Here is a 19,336-nt window from a genome sequence, read left to right as displayed (position 1 = left end):
GGACCACATGACCAACTAACCAGATGGCCCAGTGACCATAGCCAGGGTCCACACACCTCACCTCCACTTCCCACTTCCTGGATCCATGGCAACAGAATGATGTGTGAGTGGCTAGTGAGTCAACCTCAAGGTATTCTAAGCAGCTCGGACATGCTAACGAGGCAACTTCAGAGTTGAGAGTGGTTGAGGAGAAAAGCTAGCACATGCTAATGAACCAACTCCTTGAGGTGGCTTTGATTTATTAAAGAATCAACCCTGAGGTGGTTAGGCTGTGGTCTTGGTAGTAGACTAACTCTAAGGGTGGCCAGAATAAGCGGCTGAAAACAGGCCATAAAAATTCCAGCTGAAGTTTCTCATAGACTCGAAGCTTTGCACTCCAATCTCACACGCTCCAACCTCAAGGGGCCTTTCCAGCTGTCTGCCTCTCCTGCCAGCCTCTTTTTCCCAGCAACATGCTCCTTCCTTGAGTGCCCACGAACCAACTTGCACCATTTCAGTCAATTCTAGACCTGTTGTTGCTATTATTGCATAGAGTAACAATGACTTGGTGCGTGATTAGTGACTACTTGTTGGAACATCATTTTGAATTGTTATGTTATTGGAAGACAGCTTGCGTTTGAGTCTTTATTGCATACCTATGTTATTGCGATCACCTCACATTTTGAGATGAGAGAGGAGACAAATTTCCATAGGGGGTGTGTCGGGGGGGGTCACTCCTGCTTTCAGATGGAAGAATTTCCAGACAGTTCTTTCCAGTTTGGCTCTCTTCCTCTCTCTTCCTGTACCTCCACTCTCAGAGTTCCCTCTGCAACTTTCCAGACTCTGGAGAGCTACTGTCTTTAATTTCTGGCTGTGGAGTCCCAGAAAGAGTTCAATCCTAAATCTAGTAGAGGTCAAATCCTTTAGGCAGAAGACAGCTTCTTAACTGGAGAATCTGTACACTCCGTCCCACAGCTCTGGGAAGCCAGCAGTCCACGTGGCTTTCTGTTTTTACCCACTTTCACTTCCTATTTCTCCTTGGGCCTTGCACAATGCTGAGGACAAGTCTGGGAAAGTGTGGTAGGAGGGATGGGGTGGAGGAAGACACCCGAGAGGCCCGGCCTTGGGAGCTTGTGTAGGTGGGGGGGCATAGACGGGCTTCTCCGCAGTAGCTGAGGGCTTCCGCAGCTGGTGCTGGGCTTGTCTGTAGCTTGAACCCCACTCATCTAATTCAGCTCTGCCTCCAACCAGCTCCCTTGGGCCCTCCCACCCAATTCAGGGTCACCTGCTCCTTACATGGACTTACACCCTTGACATTTTCTGAATGCTGGACTTCCTGTGTATTTCTCTAGGGCCATCAACTTTTCCTGAGATATATTCTCTACAGACTGGCCTAGGGTATGGGCTTGGGCATGACCAGTTGGGGAGCAAGAATCTGGGTGCTGGAGCTTATGTGTGTGTATACATGTGTGCCACTATTAGGGTTTAAATTCAGGACCTTGTATTCCCACTTGGCTTTTTTTCACTCAAGGCTGGTGTTCTATCACTTAAGCCACTCCGCATGTCTGGCTTTTCTGCTGGTTAATTGGGGGGTAAGTCTCACACGCCTTTCTGCTGGCCTGGATCAACCCTGATCCTCTGATCTCAGCCTTCTGAGTAGCTAGGATAATAGGCATGAGCCACCAGCGTCCCACAGCCAAATTTTTTCTTTTGGGCTTGGAGCCTTCCGAGGAAGCAGCCCTCAGCCCGGGGGCAGGTAACAGCCTCAGAAGCCACAGAAGGCGCAGGGCTGGATGAATGCTAGCATGGCTGAACACTAGAAGTGGAGCTTCAGATGCTCCTGCATGCTGACAGTCCTTATTTTCAAATTGCCAGGGGTCAGGCAATAGAAATGGGTGGGATTGGTGAACTCAGCTGACACCTAGGCTGACCCTGAAGGAAGATCAGAGCTGGTGAAGATTCAAAGAAGGTAAGTCCAAATCTTCCAGTATGTCCATAGAAAGCCAAGATGTTACAAGAGCTAAGACAGAAACCCATGGAAAGGAATTGAGGGGCCCTGCATATCTGGGGTGTGGGCCAGAGGTTGAGGCCTGGCTAGGTGGCATGTCCACAGATGGCTGTTTTATGCTGTGGCTCTGCGCCACGCTGGCAGCTCTGGTGGGGCAGCGGGGTTGACTAAGGGCAGGAGACAGTGCAGGATTAGGCTCTGGACCTGGGATTCCTTAGCGTAACTACCCTGACTTTGGAACCTGTGCTACACTCTGCCCAGCGAGTGATGGGGGTATACCCCGCCAGCATAAGGGGGTGGGGGAGAGAGCCAGGCGTCAGGGAGGCAGCCACTTTGAGCAGGCCAGACAGTGGGGGGATCAGATTTCAGCCCAGCTGTATTTTTGGCTGAATGGGCTGGGGGCCAAGTTGGGCAGGCACAGCTGCCCCATGTGTGTGTGGGAGCCTCACCCCATTAAATACCCTCATACTACCTCTGTTCAGATAATCCCCATCTCCTGACTCCACCCCACCTTCCAAATGCACAATCCAGATGGAAAGAGTCCAGTGCTCCAGGACTAGTGGATCACTTTGGGCTTCTCTGGACTGAGGCTGAGTTTCTGTAAGGTCTTCTTGATGCGCAGTGCGGTGAGGCGGGCGGAGGGGTTGGGGTGCCAGCATTCCCGCATCATCTGAGCCAGGCCACAGAGAACCTGGGGGATTGGAGAGAACCAGAGACAGAGACACAGGTCAGGAAAAATAGAAATGAGGCAGAGAAGTGGATGGCCTGAGAATGACAGACAAATGCCAGCAGGAAGATGGAGAAAACAAAACAAAACAGGAAGTGGGAGATGAGAGTGTGGGACAGGAGCTTGTAAGGAAAGGCAAACGTGAGCGTGAGGATGGAGGAGTCAGATGAGGATGAGAGAGAAATGGAGGGCTGCGAGTGTGGCCTAGTGGTAGAGCGCTTGCCTAGCATGCACAAAGCCCTGCGTTCAATTCCCCGGTATCACATACACAGAAAAAGCCAGAAGTGGTACCTGTGGCTCAAGTGGTAGAGATGCTAGCCTTGAGAAAGCTTAACAGTGTCCAGGCCCTAAATTCAAGCCCTAGGACTTGGCGGGGAGTGGGGGGAGGGAGGGGAAGAGAGAGAGAAATGGAAGCAGAGGGAGTAGACAGAGGCAAGCAGTAGAGTAAACAAGAGTGATCAGTCTTGATCACTCAGGCCGCCTGGGCAAACACATCTATGCCATCAGGATCCCAGCTCTGCAGTCTTGGGGCTTCTGCATCCCCACATAGGGCATGGCTGGACCTAATGGTGTCCTAAATTACACATGTCCAAGGAATCTTAGTGACTCTAGAATGAGCCAGTTCATCCCCTCTGGTCTCTAAAAGCGTGTGTGTGTGTGTGTGTGTGTGTGTGTGTGTGTGTGTGTGTGTGTGTGAAGGATGCACAGGAATGCATCCATTTTTGTTGTTTTGTTTTGTTTTGCTTTGTTTTGTACTGGTAATAGCTCCAAACTCAAGGCCTCACACTTTCACTTGACATTTTTGCTCAAGGCTGGTACTCCACTTGAAGCTTCTTCTCATGGACTTTTCTGCCCAGGCTGGCTTTGAGTGATGATCCTCAGATTGTAGCCTCTGAGTAGTTTACAGGTACAGGTATAAGCCACTGGTACCCAATTGCATCCTTTTTTTTTTAAATGAATATGTATGCCGTGTAGAAATGGATGTGTCTTCACGAGTGCATTTATTAATTCTTTCCATAAATATTCATTGAATATTTATAGCATGTAGGTAACAGGGATATAAGATAAGAGGAAGCTGGGTGCTGATGGCTCCCACCTGTAATCCTAGCTACTCACCGGGCTGTGATCTGAGGTTCAAGGTTTGAAACCAGCCCCAGCAGACAAATCTGAGATTCTAATCTCTACTCAGCCACCAAAAAGCCAGAAGTGGAATGTGGCTCAAGTAATAGGGGGCCAGCTTTGAGCAGAAAAGCTTAGGGACAGCACCCAGGTCTTGAATGCAAGTCCCAGGACTAGCATGCGCATGCGCGTGCACACACACACACACACACACACACACACACACACACACACACACACACAGCAGACTTAGGGCCAGCAGTCTAACATTCGTGCATGTGTATGTGTCTGAGAATATGTTTAGAAGCATATGTGTTTCTATATGGGTTCATATATGCACGAGTGTCTTTGTATGTGAAATGTTTTGAGGGGGAAAAGAAAAACAATAACAAACTCCACAATGCCATAGCAGAGACTTCTCACAGGTAAAGTGGAGGAGGGTTCTGAAAATCTCACACTGAATAAAGCCATAGAGGAGTAGAGAGCCACAGGCCAAGAATTTAGGAATACACTTAAGACCTAGCTAAGAAGCAGAGACCTCAGACACTAGTTCCTGGGCTCAGAAACCCTAGCTACGAGTCCCCAACTCACCCCATGCCATCCCAGCCTGAACCCCAGCCCCAGCCCCACAGAGGACCGACTTACTGGGTCTGCAGCCAGCCTGTTGGGGATGGTAGGAGTCTGCTGGTCAACACACACCACCTTCTTCATGTCCTCGAAGCTGGGGTCATTGGGCACCACATCATAGAAGGGCGGCCTGTAGTCCTCTACTAGACCTGAGGATTCAGGGGACAGGGGGCAGCAAAATCATCTGGGGTTCCAGGAGTCTAAAACAGCTCCTAAAGAACTGCTTTGCACAGCCTCTGTCCCAGGAGCCAAGAAGCAAGTTGTCTGACCATTGCTGCTCTCAGAGAGATACTGTAAGCTAATGAATGTATTATAACTAATAATGATTACAGTCTTGATTGTACACTTCCCATATGCCTTGGCATTGTACAGGATGCTAACCCCATTACAGGAGTTATCTTGCTAGCAATTGTGACATCACTGTGAGGGGGAATCATGAATATTCCCATGTGACAGATGAAGAAACTGAGGCTCAGAAAAGTTGGGTAGATTACACAGCCAGATTCAAACACGTCTTGTTAGATTGCTAGACCAGATCTTGTCCCAGTCTTTCCTCAGTGGTCTTGTATCTAGGGCAGGATGCTGATGCTTAATGATAACAACACCTAATGTTTACTGGGCATTTGCTATGTGCCAATTACTGTCCTAAGTACTCTGCATTAAATCCTCACAAGAGCCCTAACAGGGACTTAGTAGCTCTCCCTTTACAGCCAAGAAATTAAGGTTAGAAATGTAGTGGTAAAACCTCCGGGGGAGCCAGATGCAGTGACTCTTGCCTGTAATCCTAGCTACTCAGGAGGCTGAGATCTGAAGATCGCAGTTCAATGCCAACTCAGGCACTAAAGAATGTGAGACTCTTATCTCCAATTAACCACCAGAAAATCGGAAGTGGTGCTGTGGCTCTAGAGGTGGGGCAGTAGCCTTGAACTGAAGAGCTCAGGGACAGCACCCAGGCCAAGTTCAAGCCCCAGGACCAACAAAAAACAAACAAAAAGAAAAACAAAAAACCGGGTGCTGGTAGCTCACTCGTGTAATCCGACCTACACAGGAGGTTGAGGCCTGAGGATCTCAGCCCAGATAGGAAGGTCTGTGAGACTATTATCTTTAATTAACCACCAGAAAACTAAATGTGGAGCTGTGGCTCAAGTGCTGGAGCACTAGCCTTGAGCAAAAAAAGATCAAGGAAGCACCCAGGCCCCAAGTTCAAACTCTATGACTAACCAAAAAGCAAAACAAAACAAAACTCCCTAAAAGGAAGGATACCCTGGTCCAGATAATGTGCAGCCACTGACTGGTTAAGGCCGGGGTCCATTCTACCCTACTCTATTCCCAGAGCACCCCTAAGGGAGCTTTCTGGACGCCGTGATGCCGACAGGGAAGCACGCAGCTTCATGCCCCATCCTGCACGGCCTTGGCCACACAGGCTCCTCAGTGGAGTCTTCTCCAGCTGTTCTCCCCATGGCCAGCTTCCAGGCCGCCCCTGTGCTGCTCACGCCTTAATCAGTGCTGCACAGAGGCCTGAGTGTGTCTAATGAGCCTTTAATCAGCGCCCAGGCTGACACCAGATTACAGTGTTTATAATGCGCCGGGAATCTGTGTGCAGCGAACGGAGCTTGCCCTCCTCGGCCCATAGTTGGAGGCAGCCTTCCTCCAGCCCTGTGTTTCTGTGGGCAGCCTGGCCTTGGCTCCATCCAGGTGTCCTTTCTCCACACTCTAGCCTCTTGCCCAACTTGGCAGTTTCTGCACAGGAAGTAGAACCTCTTAAGAGTTTCTCAGAGGAGCAGGACATAGTGGCTCAAGCCTATAATCTTAGATATTTGGGGGAGAGAGGCTGAGGAATCCATCTCAACCGATTGCTGGGTGGGACTGTACATGCCATTTTCCCCGCTACAGAGGAAGCACAGGGACTGCACAGTGTGACATGTGCCTGTTGTTACCAGAAACACAGGTAAGCACGAGTAGTAGCGTGGCAGCCCAGGCAGGCCCAGGCACGAAGCAAAACTTTACCTTGAAAAACAATCAAGGCACACTGGGTGCCAGTGGCTCACACCTGGAATCCCAGCTACTCGGGAGACTGAGATTTGAGGATTGTGTCAAACATAGTCTGGGCAAGAAAGTATATGAGACTATCTCTAATAGACCACCAAAAAACCAGATGTGGAGCTGTGTTCAAATGGTAGAGTGTTGTCCTTGAATAAAAATGCTTAGGGACAGTGCCCAGGTCCTGAGTTCAAGCTCCAGGACCAGCCAAAATAAAAAAGCAAATGAGTCTGGAGGTATAGCTCAAGTTGTAGAGCATCTGTGTAGCAAAAAAAAAAATAAGAGAGAGAGAGGAAGAAAGGAAGGAAGGAAGGAAGGAAGGAAGGAAGGAAGGAAGGAAGGAAGGAAAGAAGGAAAAAGCTGAGCACTGGTGGCTTACACCTGTAATTGTAGCTACTCAGGAGACTGAGATTTGAAGATTAAGGTTTGAAGTCAGCCCAGGAAGGAAAGTTCTGAGACACTTTTTCCAATTAACCACCAAAAATCCAGAAGTGTGTGTGTGTGTGTGTGTGTGTGTGTGTGTGTCGGGGGGTGATGCCAGAAGTGGAGCTGTGGCTCAAGTGGTAGAGTGCTAGCAGAAAAGCTCAGGGATAATGCCCAGGCTCTGAGTTCAAGCCCCAGGACTGGCACAAAAGAGGAAGAAAGAGAGAGAGAGAGACAGACAGACAGACAGACAGACAGACAGAGAAAAATAGAAAAGTCCCCAGGGGGACCAGACTGTCAAGTCAATGACCGCGGTGGACAAATGAAGTCCCAAGGCTGACTTCTAGGAATGTTCTGAGCCATGAGAATATTTCTAAGCAGAGTCGTCCTGTCCCGAGGATTTTCCCTAACATGTCAGGACTCCTCTCCTAGCAGCCTCTGGCCGTGGACAGCCTCCGCACAGGCTGACAGCGCTTCTGCGGGTGACCTCCTAGATCCCATCTGACCAAGGCTAAGAGAGCACCCACCACAGGGCTGCCTGGGGCAGGTGCCAGAGTTCCCCTACTCCCCACCAGGGCAACCCCCGGCCATGAAACTGCAGTCCTCAGGCAGTGCAGGTACTACAATGGGCAGAGGAAATCAAGAACGAGACATTAAAGCACCTGTGGTAAAGAGTACTGTCCCCAGAATCCGACCATTCCATTTCGGATACCAATGCAGCCATGATTCCATGCCTCAGTCTCCTCATCAATTCAATGGGGACATTACTATATTAGGCACTCACTTTATTATAATCATGGTCACTACTACTTAGCACTAGATAGTTCTGAATACTTCCATTGGCTTAACCCAACAACGACAGTGTTGCTTTGGTCTTGGTTGCTTTCCTGTTTCTTGCAAGTACTGAGGTTTGAACCCAGGGCCTTGTGCTTGCTAGGCAGGTATCCTTCCACTTGTGCCACACTTCCAGACTTTTTGTTTGTTTGTTTTATTTTTATTTTTCAAACTGTACCTCTCATTTTCGCCTGGGGAAGGCATGACCTTTAAGTCAATGTATTTCAAAATAACTGGAATTGAACCATACACCATCACACCTGGCTAACTGATTGAGACGAAGGTCTTGCTAACTTTGGGGATTTGAATCACCATCCTTCCAATCTTTGCTTACCAGGCATCTGTCATGACAAGCATGAATCAGCAGCTTTAAAAAAAAAATTGGCAGTCCTGGAGCTTGAACTCAGGGCCTAAGCACTGTCCCTGAGCTTCTTTTGCTCAAGGGTAGTGCTTTGTCACTTGAGCTTCAGCACCACTTCTGGCTTTTTGTGCTCATGTGGTACTGAGGAATTGAACCCAGGGCTTCTTGCATGCTAGCTAGGCAAGCACTCTACCCCTAAGCCACATTCCCAACCCTTATTTGCTATTTTAATAATTCTCATTTTACAAATGAAGAAACTGAGGTACAAGGAGGCTGAGTAACCCGCCCAGTCATAAACTTGGAGTTGAGCCAAACAATCTGATAAAATTGAAATACCCATTCTCTCTCCCAAGATGAGCAATTTAAAGATGATAGCATGTATAAAGAATATAGCACATCGTTCTACACATGTGAGCTGATACGAATAGTTCAGATTTTGCAGCCACATTCAGACACATATGCCTTAAAAGGTCCCTTAGGCTGAGAGCTGGTGGCTCACACTTGTAATCCTAGCTACTTAAGAGGCTGAGGTTTTAGGATCATGATTCAAAGCTAGCCCAGGCAGGAAAGTCCATGAGAGTCAGATCTCCAATAAACTAACAAAAACAGAAACAAAAGAAAACACGCTTGAAGTGGAGCTGGGGTTCAAGTGGTAGTACAATAGTATTGAGCAAAAGAGCTTAGGGAACAGTGCTAAGGCCCTGAGTCCAAGCCCCAGGGTTGGCACCACACACCCACACCCACACACACACTCACACACAGCGCCACTCAGCTGACACAGTCAGTGAGTGACAGTGACGAATACTAGGAGTCCTAGCTTCAAACACCCTCAGGCCATGGGCCCCAGCCAGGACAGGAAGCCCCAGTCTCTACCTGCCTCCTTCCCTTTCTCCCACCCTGAGCATGGTAGCCTCTCACCATTGATGATGGTCCTCCGGGTAATCTCCCACAGCACCAGGCCGAAGGCCCAGACATCAGTCCACTTGTAGGATTCAAAGCAGTCTGTGCGAATCTGCTCGTCCAGCACCTCGGGTGCCATGTAACGCTTGGTGCCCACTCGCGGGTTGTTGCCGATGTCCAAGTAATCGCTACTCTGGGAGTGTATCACAGCCAGGCCTGTGGAGAAGACCTGTCACTCCAGCAGGGCCCACACAGAGTGTTCCCGGAGGCTAGAGCTGGGGAGGCAGGAGACAGACACAGGGAAGCAGACCAGGGAGACCTGTCCTAAGATTGGCTGGAAGGCAGTGGCCAGGGGGAGAATACCTGCTCTCATTACCCTTGTCTTGTATGGACCCAAGAACCCACTGGGATGGGAAGGCTAGCTGTCTGGTGCCCATTTCACAGAGGAGAAGGCAGTGCTGGAGGGAAGGGTAGAGGATGATGGGAGGATGTACTCAAGTAAAGCCAGGAAAAGGTTCCTGGGTCCCTGGATCTCTTTCCTCCTGGAGCTAGCATGGGTAGTGGAAGGACTCTGGCCTTGAAAAGGGAGTTGTGTGGGCACCAGTGGTCCATACCTGCAATCCTATCTAGGATTACAGGAGGCTATCTAAAAATCACCATTAAAGCCCCCAATTAACCACCAAAAAGCTAGACCTGGGGTGTGTTCAAGTAGTAGAGTGCCAGCCTTGAGATATAAGGCCCTGAATTCAGGCACCAGTACTAGTGCACACACACACACACACACACACACACACACACACACACACACACGAAGAGGGGGTTTAAGACAACTTGTAGGCCCTTTGTGGAAGAGAAATGAGACACAACAGATTTCTCCAAGTTTTCAAGTACCAGTCATGGTCTCAGTTCACTGAAACAGGCTAAAAAGCACACAGCACAAACTCCTCCCCAGCCTGCCCAGGGTCCTCCCCCCTCCCCCCACTCACCCACCTAGGTCAGCAATGCAGCACTGCAGGTTGCTCTTGACCAGCACATTGCGGCTTTTGAGGTCACGATGGGCGATGGCTGGTTTGCCCTGCGTGCCAAAGATCTCCATGTGCAGGTGGGCCAGGCCGCAGGCAGCGGACACAGCTAACCTCAGGGCCAGCTGGGGTTCCAGCGTCTGTCTCTGCAGAAAGTCATAGAGGGAGCCATGCTCGTGGTAGTGGGTGATGAGCCATAGCTGCGTGCTGGAGTTGCGTGAGGTCATGTCAGAGGCAATGAAGCCTGTGTGAAGAAGGACCAGGGGGCTGAGCTGAAGGACTGGGGAAAAGGGAGGCAGGGTCCAAGGTAGCACTTGACCAGGACAAAGCTAGAGCTTGGTTAGAGATTAATTTAGTTTGGGTCAGAAAGCAGATAGTGGAGCCAGGGGTTAAGCTGAAGGTTGGCTGGGAGTCCTCAAGGTTAGATCTAGGTTGAGAAGACTGTGGACTGCAGCCCCCAGTGCAGGGCATGGAAGCACCAAGCTTTGCAAGACAAGGCATTGCTCCTGCCCCTGCCCCTTGCCTAGGATGTTGTCATGTCTGAGCAACACTGTGTTGTAGATCTCCGTCTCCCGGAACCATGACTGCTCATCTCTGGAGGAAAAGATCTTGACTGCCACACTCTCGCCATGCCACGAGCCCCGCCACACCTCTCCATAGCGCCCCTTTCCTGGTCCAAAGGCCAGAGGAGAAAGTGAGGGTCATACCCAGCTCTAAGAATACCTTCTCCCCCATCCAGATGCTATACCAGTCCTACCTACAGAACCTCTAACTTTATGTACATGTGTGCATGTGGGGGGGGGTGGGGGGTGTCCTGGGGCTTGAACTCAGGGACTGGTCTCTGCTCCCGAGCTTTTGTGCTCAAGGTTAGTTCTCGACCACTTGAGCCACAGCTCTACTTCCCACTTTTGGGGAAGTTTAATAGAGATAAAAGTCTCAAAGACTTTCCTAAGCTGGTTTTGAATCACGATCCTCAGATATCAGCCTCCTGAGCACAAGGATTACAGGCATGAGCCATCAGTGCCAGGCTCCCATACTACTTTTTGCTCCTGCAAAAAGGCCAATCCCGGGGCTGGGAATGTGCTTTGTGGTGGAGTGCTTTCCCTAGATGTATGAAGCCACGTGGCGCTGTGGCTCAAGTAGTAGAGGGCTAGTCTTGAGCAAAAGAGGCTCAGGCTGGGCACAGTGGCTCACATCTATGTTCCTAGCTATTCAGGAGGCTGAGAGCTGAGGATAGCAGTTGGAAGCCAGCCCAGGCACTAAAAGTCCATGAGATTCTTATCTTCAATTAACTACCAGAAAACCAGAAGTGGCACTGTGGCTCAAAGTGGTAGATCACTAGCCTTGAGTTGAAGAGCTCAGGGACAGTGCCCAGGCCTTGACTTTAAGCCCCAGGACTAGCAAAAACAAAACAAAAACAAGCCAAAACAAAAAAGACCTAGGCCCTGGCCCATCTCTCACACACTCCCTGTCTAGCAGGATTCCCATTCTGACCCTTCTTTTCCTTCTTGACGCCCCTATGCTTACAGAAACCCTTTGTCCCCATCCACCATGTCCACCCTCTCCACTCACCCACACATTCCACCAGCGCAACCTGCCGTGCCACTGTCCTCTGAACCAGGAAGGGAAGCCCAGAGCCGCTGCCTGTGGTGCAGTCACTGTCCAGGAAGTCCTGGAAATGGCAGCAAGCTAGTGAGAGGCTCTTCCCACCACACAGCCCCCTTCTGGGCTCCATGGGGTCACTGTGTGTACCTCAAGGGACCAGCTCTCGGTCAACTCTAATTTCGGAGTGAACCCCTCACCCCCATCTGACTCTGTGGCTCCTATCTGTCCACCCCTCCATCCTGGGTCCCAGGACCGTACCCCCAGCATGCTGTCCCCCTGTTCAGTTGCCTTCAGGATGAGGCTGGACTCGCCCAGGTTGCTGTGCAGACCCCGCTGTTTCTCTTGCCTTCGCCGGATATGCCACACTCCCAGAGCACCCAAGACCACCAGGACCAGCAAGGCCAGCACAGGACCCAGAATCAGAGGCAGCTGGCTGTCTGTTCCTGGCTTCTTCGTAGGAGGTTGAGTAGCTGGGGGAGGGAAACACTAAGTCCGGCTTCCACCAGACCAACTCCTCTGCCCTGGGCCAGATCACTGTGCCTGTCCAATCCCAGCCTCCTGCCTGCCTCCTCCCTGTTATGAAGCAGAGGAGAAGACAGCAGGGGAGGGAGGGCAGGGTCTGAGACGATGGGAAAGGGCTGGCAGGCCGGTTGACTTACCCTTGAGCACCAGGGACACATTGTGGTTACAGAAGGGGCTGTCACAGCAGTAATGGTTGACGAACTCAGTGGGGTGTCCCCTGCAGAGTTCCTGGTTCTGGCTTCCACAGCCTCTGTATTCCTGAGGGTCCTTGTCCTGTTCCTTAACCAGCACCACTGTGCACCAGATTCCCTGGCAGGTAGGTCGCTTGCAGTGTGGGCTCTTACACGTGCAGTTCACCAGTGGGCGCTGAAAAAGCTTCATGGAGTCACCTGAGAAACACACTGGAAGCTCAGCCATTCTGGGCACAGCTCTCCAAAAGTGAGGTCCACATCCATTTCTTTCCCAATGTCCTCTCCCTTCTGGCCACTCACACAAACCCTTGGAGGCCTTGGTCCATCCTCTGATCATTCTTTCTCAGGCCTTATCTCAATGGGGGGAAGCAGAGATTGAGAAACCAGTTTTGTCCTTTGGTTGTCCTGACAACCAACCCTGGGCTCCTGAAGACTCCTTTAAGACTCTCTCTGCTAACACTCCCTACCCGAACCTGTAGGAACCCACCCTGCACTATCACAAAGCTCCAGTCTTCAGGTTTGTATTAAGAAGACAATAAAAGCTGGGTGCCAGTGGCTTATTGCCTATACTACCAGCTAGTCCAGGAGCTGAGATCTGATGATCAAGGCTCAAAAACATCTGAGAGACTTATCTCCAATTAACCATAAAACATGGAGCTGTGGCTCAAGTAGTAAGTAGAATTCCAGCCTTGAATAAAAAAGTTAAGGGACATGAATTCAAGCCCCAGGACTGTGACACACACACACACACACACACACACACACACACACACACACGCCACACACACACACACCAGCAAAGACAACGGGGATAGCTGGAAGCTTAGTCTACTTGAATTTTTCTGTCTCCACCCTCCAGTCAGACTCCTAACCTTACTGCAGTACCTCAGATTCAACCCCAGCAAGATCTGAGCTGTGCTCAGATAGCCTTTCTCCATCCAGGCCCCTGCTCCTCCCATACTCACTCTGAGTCAGGCCCAAGGCCATCAGCAGCATCAGAAGACTCCCAGGGAGGCCCAAGGTCATGGTCCTTGGAGAGAAGAGAGCCAGAGGAGGGGAGGTAAGATCTACAAATGTGACAGCTGTGCTCTCTCCTACCAAGAGGAAATTACTGGAAGGTTTGGGGTGGGGGGGTCAGGAGGCCACCTCCCCACTCCTACGTCTGCTCTGGGGCGGGGCCTGCAGGGGAAGTCCTGGCTCACTTCCCCATGGAAACCATCCTGTTAGGGGTGAAGGGTGGAGAGCCATGTTTAAGTGACTGAGAACTGGAAAGAACCCCAGCCCTGCACTCCTGTTGCTGAGTTTCGATGGGAGCAGGCTGGGAGAGTTGAAAAGAGAAATCTCTTCAAGTAGCTCCCCTCTCTCAGCCCCCACCCTTGCCCACTCTTTCCCAGAACACCCCCACACCTCCCCCCACCCCCAGCCCTGGCAGCCTCAAACATAAACAGGCTCCTGTCTTCACTTCCTGCCATTCAGGGTCCCGCCAAGCTGGGAACAGGAATCAAGATTGTTTAGATTGGGGTCTGGATAGAACAGGCAGGAGTCACGCACAACAGGGAATTAAGGGCAGATTGTCAGGGCAGGCTGGGGCAGCCACTGGGCCTGGAGGAGTCGTCTGGGGTTGGAACAAATACCTGACACATTCTAAAAGGACCCCTGGCAAGTCAAAATCCAGCTCCTGATTTTAGAGAAGGGATTAAGGCTCACTCGGGAGGAAGCTTATGGGGGGGGGGTCAGGTGGGACTCAGTTGCAAGAATAGGAGTCCAACCCAGGTGTTCAGACTCCCCATTTGGGCTTCCTCCCTCTGTCTCCTCAGGTCTGAGCCTGCAGGATTGTCACCAACATGGAAGAGCTTGGCAGTTCTGGGTCATGCCAAGCATAAAGAGACCTCTGCCAACCTCACTAGTGTCAAAGGTGCTCTCCCCAAGTCATGCCCTGATTCCCCTCTGGTCCTTTTGCCCTGAGAAAGAGTAGGAGGGGGTGGTGATGAGAGAAAGTGAAGCTCATTTGCACACATGGTGGGCCAGAGTTGGACTTTTCTGGTTTTCTGGAGACTGTTAAGAGGAATCATTTTATGATAGTCTCCAGATAAGGACCCCCACTCTTCATTTCTCAAAGTTTCAGAAGTAGAAGATGTAGGCCGAGGAAGCAACAATAAGGACTTTCTGAATAGCAGAGGAGGGCGGGGAGGGAGAGAGAGTTCTTTCTGGACTGACGTAAGTGAGGCTGGTAGGTTGCCGGGCACCAGTGCTCATGCCTGTAGCCCTAGACACTTAGAAGGATGAGATCTGAGAACTGAGTTCAAAGCTAACCTGGATAGGAAAGTCTTTGAAACTTTATTTCCAATTAACCAGCAAAAAAGCAGAAAAGGGAGCTGTGATTCCAGTGTTAGAGTACCAGCCTTAAGCCAAAAAGATAAGGGGCAGTAACTGGGCCCTGAGTTTAAGTCCCAGTATTGGCCTGTGTACACATGCACATGCGCACGTACACATGCACACGTGCACACCCACGTACGCGTGCAGACACACACACACACAGACACACAGACACACACACACACACACACAGACACACACACCCACACACACACACACAGACACACACACACACACACACACACACAGACACACACACACACACACACACACACACACAGGAGGATGGTAGGGATGCACATAGTCTGAGACCAGTACCAAATAAAAATCCAAGATGCTGAGGCTTTGAGCAGCATGGCTGAGGGGAGGGTGGTGAAGGGCTTCATGGGCCTCTCTGGCTGATGTTAGCTCGAGGCTCCTGGCCTGGGCTTCCTCAGGCCCAGAGGCTTGACCTGGGGAAGATGCAGAGCCCTGGGTTACAGCTGTGTTCCCAGCCTTTGCCTGATCATTTAGCCTCATCCCTCAGGACAACCACCGAGGACTTTGGCAATCACTTCGAGGTGAGCCAGGAAGAATATTCCAGATAAACTTGCCCAGCAGAATGTGGTCAAGCAGCCACCTTTGGCAGTCGTCATTTGCCCAGAAAGCAGCTAAGAAGATTGTATAGGGCAGGAAATGGCTAAAACCAAAGAGACCTCTGGCATTCTTCTGGGTTCTTCTACCCAAGCTTGCATTTCCCTCCCTGTCCTCTGGCCACCTGTTTGCCTTCTCTATTATACTTTTGCACAGCTTGTGGTGTCATCTCTAACTCCACATTCCCATCCAGTCTATCTGGGACCAGCAAGACAAAACATGCTTTCATTAAGAATTCTCCATGAAATTCTGGGCAGTTTGTTCAGGCACCAGACTGTAAGTAACACATCCTACACAGAGCTGTGCCTGGCTCCTGAGCTGTCATTTTGCTGTTCAGGGCCCTGCTGAGTGCACGGACATGGGCTGCAGAGACTCTAGATCTTATTCTGTGCCCACCTCCTGGGGGAACAGGAACAAACAAGGCTAAATAAAAGGCCATGGACTTGGTGACGCTGTAGAATGAGCATAGGGATGAGAATTTTGATCTGGACATTAGAAGTACAGGGAAGCCAGGTGCTGGTGGCTCATACCTATAATCCTAGCTATTCAGGAGGCTGAGATCTGAGGATCATGGTTTGAAGCCAGCCTGGGCAGAAAAGTCTCCAAGAGTCTCTTATCTCCAATTAATCGCTCAGAAAGCCGGAAGTGGTGCTGTGGCTCAAGTAGTAGAGCGCTAGCCTTGAGTACAAATAGGCTTAGGGACAGGGTCCAAGCCCTGAATTTAAGCTCCACAATAGGTAAAGAAGGAGGAGTCAGAGGAGGAGGAGGAGTCAGAGGAGGAGGAGGAGGAGGAGGAGGAGGAGGAGGAGGAGGAGGAGGAGGAGGGAAAGGGCAGTAGTATTCCAGAAAGTCATCTCTGATATAATCCTTGGAGTGTGATGGAATACAATTGGGATGTCCAGTTCTTCTGTGTGTGTATAAGGTGGGGGAGAGGATGATGTACACTGATCTTAGGGCTCAAATTCATGTTCTAGGCACTATCCCTGAACTTGTTTGTTCAAAGATAGCTCTCTACCACTTGAGCCACAGCACCAGTTCTGACTTTTTCTATGTATGGAGTACCAAGGAATCAAACCTGGGTCTTCATGCATGCAAGGCAAGCACTCTACCACTAGGCCAAACTCCCAGTCCTCACTTCTGACTTTTCTGGTAGTTAATTAGAAGGAAGAATCTCTCAGACTTTCTTGCCCAGGCTGGCTTTGAACCATAATCCTTAGAGTTCAATCTCCTGAGTAGCTAGGATTATAGGTGTGAGCCAGTGATGCCAGGTCAGGATGTCTAGCTCTTAGTGAGATCCCTGGAAAGCTAAATGCAGGAGTGGATCTGGGTTCTTACCATGCCATATTCAGAGCTAGCTGCTCACAGTTCACACTGTATCTGATTGTCTCACAAACAAACTTGCATGGCCTTCTACTATCTTTTGGCTTCTTAGCAGAGCTGCATGGAATATCTCCTGCAGACAGAAGTATCACTGCTGCTGGCCAGAAATCACAAATGTTAAGATAATTCCAAACATTAGCTTAACACTATGAAATAATAGTAATACTTTACTGGCTTTGAGTACCAATTACAGGCCAAGTACTAAACTTGAATAGTTTATGGCATTTAATCCTCACAATTCCATAGGGAAACAGGCTCAGGAAGACAAATCACATACCTGTAGTCATTAAATGTGCCTTGACCGACTTTGATGGCTGTTAATAAACCCTTTCTTGTTAGTTGGGGGGGGGGCGGCACTAGTGGCTCACACCTGTAATCCTAGCTATTCAAGAGGTTAATATCTGAGGATATTAACAGTTCAAAGCCAGCCCGGGTAGGAAAGTCCATGAGACTTAGTTCTAATAAAACTACTCAGACTAAGCTGGAAGTGGTGCTGTGACTCAAGTGATAGCATGTTAGCCTTGAGCAAAATGAAGCTCAAGGATAGCACCCAGGCACTAAGTCATCTGAAAAGCATGACAGCTACTGAGTGATTAATGCAGGGGGGGGGGCAGTCCAGACAGCACAGCGTGCACACACTGGACCAAGGGATAAGTCATATCTCAGATGGACAGAGGGGGAGGACACAGGTTTCAACACACAGCTCAGAACTGCGCACATGTAGAATTTACAAACTGGTAAGTTTCCATTTAATAATTTCACCGTCCAGCTGATTGCAGATAACCAAAATCTCAGAAAACAGAACTGCAGATAACATGGGCTTAGTCTATAACAGTGAGATGAGGGTAGAGGCACTGGGTCATGTAGACCTGGGTTCAGATCCTCTTTCGACCACTTATACCTAGACATAAACTTCCCCTCATAGGTACAATGGGAATAAAAATAGTGTTTATTCCAGAGGCATAATGTAATAAAGTTACTTAAAGTGCTAGATGGTACACAATAAGCCCCTAATAAATGTTATTAAAACCCCAGCCACCTAAGGAACTCTGGACAAGTTATTCAGGTTGGAACCTGTCTCCTCTTCTGGAGGCTAGGCATAATAACCCCTCATTTGCTAGACTGCGGCCAGGATTACATGAGAGAAAAATGTCTTGGAGTGTCTAGGTAATAAGTATTCCAAAAAATTGTAGCTTTTTAGGGGGTGCGGTGGGAACCTGGGTGTTGTTCCTCAGCTTTTCCTCAAGGTTAGTGCTCTACCACTTGGGCTATACTTCTACTTCTTGCTTTTTGGCAGGTAACTGGAGAGAATATCACAGACTTGTCTGCCTGGACTGGCTTTGAACTGAAATCCTCAAATTCACCCTCCTTGTATAGCTAGGTTATAGATGTGAGCCAAGGGCTCCTGGAAAATATAACTTAAAAAAAAAAATTCAGTGACATAGAGGCCAGGTGAGAGGCCAGATGACAACTCAGAAGAAGCTACTGTGAACTGGGGGATACAGCCTTTCCTCGGAAAATAAGACAGGATGCAGCCAGCTCAGGAATTTTAAAGGCTTTGGTCTCCTGGGACCCCTGTTGTCCTAAGGGTCCTGAAGGAAGTCTGTGACAGGGGAGTTCAGGAGGCCATGGTGGTGGTGGGGGGACTGAGTGACCTTAGCCCCAGGTTCCTGGCCTGGGAAAGGTGGGCTCCAAAGTGGAAGCCCAACTATGTGGATGGACATTGGTCACACACACACACACACACACACACACACACACACACACACACACACACGGCACAGGAGCAGCCTAGCTCGACTCCTTCATAGGGAGAGGAGAGAGACTGTGAGACCCCCCCTCACCCCCCCCCCCCGCCCCGCCAGCTCCCGGACTCGCGTGCGTGCGCACACCTAGTAGGCGCCAAGGGTTTGGAATTGGTCCGGCTCCGCCCTGCCTCAGGTGGAGAAACCAGGCAGATGTGCGTGACAGCCAAGGGTCCGCTGGCTGTGGTGATCCGCTGGGTCTCTGAGAGGTGCCTGGATCCGCCCCGAAGTGAGGGGCCCGCGGGCGGGGGTCAGGCCTCCCCCCTCCCCAGCCCAGCCCTCCGACTTCTACTCACCTTTGGGCGCGGGCAGGACGCGAGTGTGCCGCGGGCGGGGCCTGCCCTCCTCCCCGGGGTGGTGGGGGGCTCCGCGGTCGCTCTGAGAGCGCGGGCCTGAGGGGCCTGGGGGACCTGGGGGGCCTGGGGTCCGGGGTTCTGGGGCGCGGGGTCTGAGATCGGGGCACAGCCCGGGGCCGGCTGGAGCCGGGGAGGGGCTCGCTCTGCGCGCTGGCGCGGCGGCGGGCGGCCTCCCAGGACCGGGAAGGGAACGGAGCAAAAAAATGTTTCTTATTCCAGCGTCTTCCTGCCTGGCCCGGCTCCACCACTCCCTCCTAATAAACCGCTTCCTATTGCCCAGCTCACCCCCAGGCCGCCCGATCGCCCCTCGCTGGGCCTCAGGACCCAGCCCTCCTCAGCGTGGCTCCAGACCCCCCTAGGACAGCCACCCCCAGGCCCCTGCCCCAGCCTCCCACAGCCCCCTTCCCTAGGGGCGGACCTTGGGGGAC

At 50.8% G+C, this 19,336-nt stretch overlaps 1 protein-coding gene across 2 annotated transcripts; it reads right to left on the bottom strand.

Moving 5' to 3' along the window:
• Positions 1-610: 610 nt before the first annotated feature.
• On the bottom strand, positions 611-19,123 carry Acvrl1 (activin A receptor like type 1). 2 transcript variants are annotated; one of them, XM_090325991.1, is made up of 10 exons: positions 18,849-19,123; positions 13,324-13,388; positions 12,305-12,556; positions 11,904-12,115; positions 11,613-11,712; positions 10,564-10,710; positions 10,009-10,284; positions 9,037-9,234; positions 4,479-4,609; positions 611-2,678 (listed from the first exon to the last, which is right to left on the bottom strand). In XM_090325991.1, exons 2-10 carry the CDS (start codon positions 13,382-13,384, stop codon positions 2,544-2,546), a joined length of 1,512 nt encoding a protein of 503 aa, XP_090182117.1. In that variant the 5' UTR covers positions 13,385-13,388; positions 18,849-19,123; the 3' UTR covers positions 611-2,543. The 2 variants fall into 2 exon arrangements, with proteins under 2 accessions (XP_090182117.1, XP_090182110.1); XM_090325984.1 differs by lacking the exons at positions 13,324-13,388; positions 18,849-19,123 and having other exon boundaries at positions 12,305-12,890.
• Positions 19,124-19,336: the final 213 nt, after the last annotated feature.

The sequence above is a fragment of the Megascapheus bottae genome, chromosome 2, assembly GCF_031878675.1.
Source record: "Megascapheus bottae isolate mThoBot1 chromosome 2, mThoBot2.hap1, whole genome shotgun sequence".
Lineage (NCBI taxonomy): Eukaryota > Metazoa > Chordata > Mammalia > Rodentia > Geomyidae > Megascapheus > Megascapheus bottae.
The sequence above is the reverse complement of the archived record's forward strand: the minus strand, read 5'-3'. Positions and strand labels throughout refer to the sequence as shown.